This window comes from Oncorhynchus clarkii, chromosome 10, assembly GCF_045791955.1.
Source record: "Oncorhynchus clarkii lewisi isolate Uvic-CL-2024 chromosome 10, UVic_Ocla_1.0, whole genome shotgun sequence".
Lineage (NCBI taxonomy): Eukaryota > Metazoa > Chordata > Actinopteri > Salmoniformes > Salmonidae > Oncorhynchus > Oncorhynchus clarkii.
This window is the reverse complement of record NC_092156.1, coordinates 74,170,491-74,179,379: the sequence shown is the minus strand read 5'-3', so window position 1 is coordinate 74,179,379 and position 8,889 is coordinate 74,170,491. Positions and strand designations below refer to the sequence as shown.

General features: G+C 46.6%; 1 protein-coding gene across 1 annotated transcript; it reads right to left on the bottom strand.

The window, feature by feature from the left end:
• Positions 1-343: 343 nt before the first annotated feature.
• On the bottom strand, positions 344-4,698 carry LOC139419140 (leucine rich adaptor protein 1-like). The gene is made up of 2 exons (XM_071169102.1): positions 4,200-4,698; positions 344-1,072 (listed from the first exon to the last, which is right to left on the bottom strand). The coding sequence occupies exons 1-2, from the start codon at positions 4,407-4,409 to the stop codon at positions 980-982; spliced, it is 303 nt and encodes a 100-aa protein (XP_071025203.1). The 5' UTR covers positions 4,410-4,698; the 3' UTR covers positions 344-979.
• Between the last annotated feature and the right edge of the window lie 4,191 nt (positions 4,699-8,889).

Sequence of the window (8,889 nt, the reverse complement as noted above, 5' to 3'; positions counted from 1 at the left end):
CCTCAAACCCTCAGGATACAGTGTTCCTGGACTCTCACCCACTAACGTTGTCCTCAAACCCTCAGGATACAGTGTTCCTGGACTCTCTTCCACTAACGTTGTCCTCAAACCCTCAGGATACAGTGTTCCTGGACTCTCACCCACTAACGTTGTCCTCAAACCCTCAGGATACAGTGTTCCTAGACTCTCTCCCACTAACGTTGTCCTCTCAAACCCTCAGGATACAGTGTTCCTGGACTCTCTCCCACTAACGTTGTCCTCTCAAACCCTCAGGATACAGTGTTCCTGGAGTCTCTCCCACTAAAGTTGTTCTCTCAAACCCTCAGGATACAGTGTTCCTAGACTCTCTCCCACTAACGTTGTCCTCAAACCCTCAGGATACAGTGTTCCTGGAGTCTCTCCCACTAAAGTTGTCCTCAAACCATCAGGATACAGTGTTCCTGGACTCTCTCCCACTAACGTTGTCCTCAAACCCTCAGGATACAGTGTTCCTGGACAGGCACAGTACAGGTAGGTTACAATGTGAGCATGCTTTTGTTCCAGGCAGCCCAACACACCTGATTTAACTAATCATCATACCTTGATTTTAGGCCAGTATAGCTGAATCAGGTTTGTTAGAGCTGGTCTGCAATAATAGTCTGGATATGCACAGTAGTTTTCCAGGACCCAAACACAGGGTTAACTTTCCCTCCAAGCCTCCTTCTCCAACTACCCGGTCAGCGGGCGAGAGAGGGCCGGTATCACCTCTGGGTCTTCCCTCCAAGCCTCCTTCTCCAACTACCCGATCAGCGGGCGAGAGAGGGCCGGTATCACCACTGGGTCTTCCTCCAAGCTACCCAGATAACTCCCCATAGACATCACATCAAAACCCCATCTCTCCCCTAGTGCAGACTGGACACGCTGCTTCGCCGGGGTGTAGCCTGGCCGAGAGACAGGACGCTCTCTCCTGGCTAGTCACCGCTACCATCCCCAACCTCAGTTACACCTCCAGGTCCCAGCGCGTCGCCTCGATGCCGTCGTTGATCGACAGGAGCTGGCACATCAGACGGACGTCCATGCCCCGCAGGTGTGACTGTGTTGTTAGGAGAGGACAGGACAAACAGGTGTGACTGTGTTGTTAGGAGAGGACAGGACTAACATGAGTTAGGGCAGGTGTGACTGTGTTGTTAGGAGAGAACAGGACAAACATGAGTTAGGGCAGGTGTGACTGTGTTGTTAGGAGAGGACAGGACAAACAGGTGTGACTGTGTTGTTAGGAGAGGACAGGACTAACATGAGTTAGGGCAGGTGTGACTGTGTTGTTAGGAGAGAACAGGACAAACATGAGTTAGGGCAGGTGTGACTGTGTTGTTAGGAGAGAACAGGACAAACATGAGTTAGGGCAGGTGTGACTGTGTTGTTAGGAGAGAACAGGACTAACATGAGTTAGGGCAGGTGTGACTGTGTTGTTAGGAGAGGACAGGACAAACATGAGTTAGGGCAGGTGTGACTGTGTTGTTAGGAGAGAACAGGACAAACAGGTGTGACTGTGTTGTTAGGAGAGGACAGGACTAACATGAGTTAGGGCAGGTGTGACTGTGTTGTTAGGAGAGGACAGGACAAACAGGTGTGACTGTGTTGTTAGGAGAGGACAGGACTAACATGAGTTAGGGCAGGTGTGACTGTTGTTAGGAGAGAACAGGACAAACATGAGTTAGGGCAGGTGTGACTGTGTTGTTAGGAGAGAACAGGACAAACAGGTGTGACTGTGTTGTTAGGAGAGGACAGGACTAACATGAGTTAGGGCAGGTGTGACTGTGTTGTTAGGAGAGGACAGGACAAACAGGTGTGACTGTGTTGTTAGGAGAGGACAGGACTAACATGAGTTAGGGCAGGTGTGACTGTGTTGTTAGGAGAGGACAGGACTAACATGAGTTAGGGCAGGTGTGACTGTGTTGTTAGGAGAGAACAGGACTAACATGAGTTAGGGCAGGTGTGACTGTGTTGTTAGGAGAGAACAGGACTAACATGAGTTAGGGCAGGTGTGACTGTGTTGTTAGGAGAGGACAGGACAAACATGAGTTAGGGCAGGTGTGACTGTGTTGTTAGGAGAGAACAGGACTAACACGAGTTAGGGCAGGTGTGACTGTGTTGTTAGGAGAGAACAGGACAAACATGAGTTAGGGCAGGTGTGACTGTGTTGTTAGGAGAGGACAGGACTAACATGAGTTAGGGCAGGTGTGACTGTGTTGTTAGGAGAGAACAGGACAAACATGAGTTAGGGCAGGTGTGACTGTGTTGTTAGGAGAGAACAGGACAAACATGAGTTAGGGCAGGTGTGACTGTGTTGTTAGGAGAGAACAGGACTAACAGGTGTGACTGTGTTGTTAGGAGAGGACAGGACTAACATGAGTTAGGGCAGGTGTGACTGTGTTGTTAGGAGAGAACAGGACAAACATGAGTTAGGGCAGGTGTGACTGTGTTGTTAGGAGAGAACAGGACTAACAGGTGTGACTGTGTTGTTAGGAGAGGACAGGACTAACATGAGTTAGGGCAGGTGTGACTGTGTTGTTAGGAGAGAACAGGACTAACATGAGTTAGGGCAGGTGTGACTGTGTTGTTAGGAGAGGACAGGACTAACATGAGTTAGGGCAGGTGTGACTGTGTTGTTAGGAGAGGACAGGACAAACAGGTGTGACTGTGTTGTTAGGAGAGGACAGGACTAACATGAGTTAGGGCAGGTGTGACTGTGTTGTTAGGAGAGGACAGGACTAACATGAGTTAGGGCAGGTGTGACTGTGTTGTTAGGAGAGAACAGGACAAACATGAGTTAGGGCAGGTGTGACTGTGTTGTTAGGAGAGGACAGGACTAACATGAGTTAGGGCAGGTGTGACTGTGTTGTTAGGAGAGGACAGGACAAACATGAGTTAGGGCAGGTGTGACTGTGTTGTTAGGAGAGAACAGGACTAACATGAGTTAGGGCAGGTGTGACTGTGTTGTTAGGAGAGAACAGGACTAACATGAGTTAGGGCAGGTGTGACTGTGTTGTTTGGAGAGAACAGGACTAACACGAGTTAGGGCAGGTGTGACTGTGTTGTTAGGAGAGAACAGGACTAACATGAGTTAGGGCAGGTGTGACTGTGTTGTTAGGAGAGAACAGGACTAACATGAGTTAGGGCAGGTGTGACTGTGTTGTTAGGAGAGAACAGGACTAACATGAGTTAGGGCAGGTGTGACTGTGTTGTTTGGAGAGAACAGGACTAACACGAGTTAGGGCAGGTGTGACTGTGTTGTTAGGAGAGAACAGGACTAACATGAGTTAGGGCAGGTGTGACTGTGTTGTTAGGAGAGGACAGGACTAACATGAGTTAGGGCAGGTGTGACTGTGTTGTTAGGAGAGGACAGGACAAACAGGTGTGACTGTGTTGTTAGGAGAGAACAGGACTAACATGAGTTAGGGCAGGTGTGACTGTGTTGTTAGGAGAGGACAGGACTAACATGAGTTAGGGCAGGTGTGACTGTGTTGTTAGGAGAGGACCGGACTAACATGAGTTAGGGCAGGTGTGACTGTGTTGTTAGGAGAGGACAGGACAAACATGAGTTAGGGCAGGTGTGACTGTGTTGTTAGGAGAGGACAGGACAAACAGGTGTGACTGTGTTGTTAGGAGAGAACAGGACTAACATGAGTTAGGGTAGGTGTGAACTTGAACGAGAACAGATTTTAATACCTGATTTTCCTCCCCTCCCACAGATTCCATTCCAATGCCCTATTTTCTCTCTCTAAACGTGTAAAGGCTAAACGGTATTATAGCCCATTAATGTAACTTCTTACTAACATTTAACTATTTAAAATAATACAATTATGAGGACAGTAATTAACATCTTTAAAAGCAACTGTCCTCATTACATGTTTTTGTTCCTGTGACAATAAAGCCTGTAAACACTCTACAGGACTTGGATAGACACTCTACAGGACTTGGATAAACACTCTACAGGACTTGGATAAACACTCTACAGGACTTGGATAAACACTCTACAGGACTTGGATAAACACTCTACAGGACTTGGATAAACACTCTACAGGACTTGGATAAACACTCTACAGGACTTGGATAAACACTCTACAGGACTTGGATAAACACTCTACAGGACTTGGATAAACACTCTACAGGACTTGGATAGACACTTAGACACAATAAAGGTGAAATAAAACGCTTACCATTTCTTGTCTTAGGAGTCGCATGTTGCTCTGCAGACTCTGGGTGGAGGACATGTCTTCGACATGGCCAGGCCAGTCCCACTCGTCTCTACCATGTGTATTGTCGTTCATCATCCTTCCATCTGGGGCAAAAGGAAACAGACTCTCTGGAATCTCCCGACCCATCTTTCTCTCTATCTCGCTCAGATCCGTTCCGATGGTAACATCCATTACATGGGAAATACACACTCTTCACCTGATAATAGTCCACGGTAATATAACGTCATAGACTACTGTTACGCAAAGTTGTGCTGTTCCAGGGGCACACGCGTAATAAACGCGTCAGAGATCTGGCTGCGACCAATGGAAAGATACAGACGAGAGTCATACCATTCGATTCCCTCTCGACGCCAGCTGACTTTAAAACGTACTTTTGAAATGCGTTTATCGTCGAACATAAAGATAATGCGTTAACACACATTAAATGTGGGAGAGGAGGAGATGCATTTCCATATGAGGAATTCCATACGGCCAGTGGCAACCGTAGGAATTCATGTTACGTCATTCAACCAACCAGCCCTATAATTGTGGGAACGAAGCATAGACTGACACAAAGCTCGAGGGGTGGGTGTTCAACTGTGAGTGAACACTTGACTGACTTGATTGTAGAGGTGAGTCACCCCGCTCAACACCATTGTGCTTAAACAAGGTGTCACGCTGCTCAATTTGACACAATCTGCATACATTCTAGTAAGATTTAGGACCTTTCAGCATTCATATCATATCAATATACACAATAATAATTATAATAATAAACATAATTGAATATTGGGCAAAAGTTGACTTCCCCAATGGCGTCACACCAATCAATAACAGTGCGCACTTGTGGCATGCGACCTTCTTTGGCTGAATCATAGAGATAGATAGAGGACTCATCTTTGTATCTCTGCTATTAAGGCATATGTGACAGCATGGGCAACGCTATTGAGGCTTTCTCTAATTTTAAAGTAGTCCATTTTCTTATTCACAATTGGCTGATCCTTCCCGATGACTCGGTTGGACATGACTCCAAAAGGGTCACGAGGAGGGATCAGCCAATGAAGTTGAAAGTCCCACCCAGTTGTCTACATTAAAATGGTGGAAGCCCTCAATGGCGCTGCCAATGCTAACACAGGCCTATTGGCTACTAGAGGCCTCTATCATTCTCTATGGGCTGAGCGGGAGGAAAACAGTTGATCAGAACCAGGAAATAGTCATGAGTTTGAACTGTTTGTTAGATCGCGCTAAACAACAACAAAACACGAGTTTTGCAAACATATGGTCCCAATAAATATATGTTAACAACAAGTATATGTGTTTTCCTACTGAATTGTAGGATGTGGAAACGGTGACAAATGCTGAACAACTATAAAAACCTAAACGCACGTTGGACTGTCACTATAGAATCATTGTAGCCTATTGGGCTCGAGGAAGTCCTAAATAGCGATGTTACGTAGAGTAGTCTAAGAAAACACATTTACAAGTTGTAAATTGACAGGTTATATTAAGACGGGAATGTTTTAGTCCGTGAGCAGGTTGTCAAAAGAGGAGAATTGGCATTTTTCTAAACTAAATGCGTAAGTGATTTCAGACCTACTGGCTACGGTCCACATCGTCACTGGCAATCGGAAAATATTAGTTTTCTTATTAGCAGGCGACCTATTTTCATTTGAATTGTTTTTCTTCCATTACTGTCACGTAAAGCATGTTAATGTGGTGCCTCGGGTTCAGACTAGCAGCTACAATGCCTGTCTGATGGGTGGTGCCTTGGGTTCAGACTAGCAGCTACAATGCCTGTCTGATGGGTGGTGTTGTGAAGCGCTGGACAGTATGTCTGTCTGATGGGTGGTGTTGTGAAGCGTAGGACAGTATGTCTGTCTGATGGGTGGTGTTGTGAAGCGCTGGACAGTATGTCTGTCTGATGGGTGGTGCTGTGAAGCGTAGGACAGTATGTCTGTCTGATGGGTGGTGTTGTGTTGTGAAGCATAGGACAGTATGCCTGTCTGATGGGTGGTGTTGTGTTGTGAAGCGTAGGACAGTATGTCTGTCTGATGGGTGGTGTTGTGTTGTGAAGCGTAGGACAGTATGCCTGTCTGATGGGTGGTGTTGTGTTGTGAAGCGTAGGACAGTATGTCTGTCTGATGGGTGGTGTTGTGTTGTGAAGTGCAGGACAGTATGCCTGTCTGATGGGTGGTGCTGTGAAGCGTAGGACAGTATGTCTGTCTGATGGGTGGTGCTGTGAAGCGTAGGACAGTATGTCTGTCTGATGGGTGGTGCAGTGAAGCGTAGGACAGTATGCCTGTCTGATGGGTGGTGTTGTGTTGTGAAGTGCAGGACAGTATGCCTGTCTGATGGGTGGTGTTGTGAAGCGTAGGACAGTATGCATGTCTGATGGGTGGTGTTGTGAAGCGTAGGACAGTATGTCTGTCTGATGGGTGGTGTTGAGAAGCGTAGGACAGTATGCCTGTCTGATGGGTGGTGTTGAGAAGCGTAGGACAGTATGCCTGTCTGATGGGTGGTGCTGTGAAGCGTAGGACAGTATGTCTGTCTGATGGGTGGTGTTGAGAAGCGTAGGACAGTATGTATGTCTGATGGGTGGTGCAGTGAAGTGCAGGACAGTATTTTCTCCACCAGAGGGCGCCCCATACACTGTTATGAAGGAACTGCTGACTACAGTCCTGGGATAAAAGGCGCTGGACCAGGTTTACTAAACCAGAGGCCCGTATCCACAAAACCCCTCAGGGTCTCAGTCTCCGTGGAAACGGGCCAATGAGTAGTGAATGTTATGAAAACATAGACCAAGCGGCTCGGGACACAGGTTTTCAAAACCAGTACAACTTTATTAGAGATGGGAGAAGGAATACAAACAGCATAAACTAAAGACAGGGTTCTGGTTTAATAGCACCCTAACCTAAATAAAGTGCACTACTTTTAACCAGAACTCTATGGGTACCCAAGGGCACCATTCCCTCTATAGAGCACTACTGTTGACCAGGGATCGTCTGCTAAAGTAGTGCATTAGCCTAGTGGTTAGAGTGTTGGGCCAGTATGCTAAAGTAGTGCATTAGCCTAGTGGTTAGAGTGTTGGGCCAGTATGCTAAAGTAGTGCATTAGCCTAGTGGTTAGTGTTGGGCCAGTATGCTAACGTAGTGCATTAGCCTAGTGGTTAGAGTGTTGGGCCAGTATGCTAAAGTAGTGCATTAGCCTAGTGGTTAGAGTGTTGGGCCAGTATGCTAAAGTAGTGCATTAGCCTAGTGGTTAGAGTGTTGGGCCAGTATGCTAAAGTAGTGCATTAGCCTAGTGGTTAGTGTTGGGCCAGTATGCTAAAGTAGTGCATTAGCCTAGTGGTTAGAGTGTTGGGCCAGTATGCTAAAGTAGTGCATTAGCCTAGTGGTTAGAGTGTTGGGCCAGTATGCTAAAGTAGTGCACTAGCCTAGTGGTTAGAGTGTTGGGCCAGTATGCTAAAGTAGTGCATTAGCCTAGTGGTTAGAGTGTTGGGCCAGTATGCTAAAGTAGTGCATTAGCCTAGTGGTTAGAGTGTTGGGCCAGTATGCTAAAGTAGTGCATTAGCCTAGTGGTTAGAGTGTTGGGCCAGTATGCTAAAGTAGTGCATTAGCCTAGTGGTTAGAGTGTTGGGCCAGTATGCTAAAGTAGTGCATTAGCCTAGTGGTTAGAGTGTTGGGCCAGTATGCTAAAGTAGTGCATTAGCCTAGTGGTTAGAGTGTTGGGCCAGTATGCTAACGTAGTGCATTAGCCTAGTGGTTAGAGTGTTGGGCCAGTAACCCCAAGATCGAATCCCCCGAGCTGACAAGGTAAAAATCTGTTCGTTCTGCCCCTGAACAAGTCAGTTAACCCCACTGTTCCCCAGTAGGCCGTGATTGTAATTAAGAATTTGTTCTTAACTGACTTGCCTAGTTAAATTAAGGTTAAATAAAAAAATATTATATAGGCTATGGTCCCTGGCCTAAAGTAGTGCACTATATAGGGAATAGGGCTCTGGTCACTAGTAGTGCACTATATAGGGAATAGGGCCCTGGTCTAAAGTAGTGCACTATATAGGGAATAGGTCTCTGGTCACTAGTAGTGCACTATATAGGGAATAGGGCTCTGGTCACTAGTAGTGCACTATATAGGGAATAGGGCTCTGGTCACTAGTAGTGCACTATATAGGGAATAGGGTTCTGGTCACTAGTAGTTCACTATATATAGGGAATAGGGCTCTCGTCACTAGTAGTGCACTATATAGGGAATAGGGCCCTGGTCTAAAGTAGTGCACTATATAGGGAATAGGGCTCTGGTCACTAGTAGTGCACTATATAGGGAATAGGGCTCTGGTCACTAGTAGTGCACTATATAGGGAATAGGGCCCTGGTCTAAAGTAGTGCACTATATAGGGAATAGGGCTCTGGTCACTAGTAGTGCACTATATAGGGAATAGGGTTCTGGTCACTAGTAGTTCACTATATATAGGGAATAGGGCTCTCGTCACTAGTAGTGCACTATATAGGGAATAGGGCCCTGGTCTAAAGTAGTGCACTATATAGGGAATAGGGCTCTGGTCACTAGTAGTGCACTATATAGGGAATAGGGCTCTGGTCACTAGTAGTGCACTATATAGGGAATAGGGCCCTGGTCTAAAGTAGTGCACTATATAGGGAATAGGGCTCTGGTC

Excerpts from the sequence above, each read along its gene's own strand:
- LOC139419140 (XM_071169102.1), bottom strand. The coding sequence starts at position 4,409 with ATGGATGTTACCATCGGAACGGATCTGAGCGAGATAGAGAGAAAGATG. Across the intron at positions 1,073-4,199 it reads GACTCCTAAGACAAGAAATG|TCACACCTGCGGGGCATGGA; the intron begins GTAAGCGTTTTA and ends CTAACAACACAG.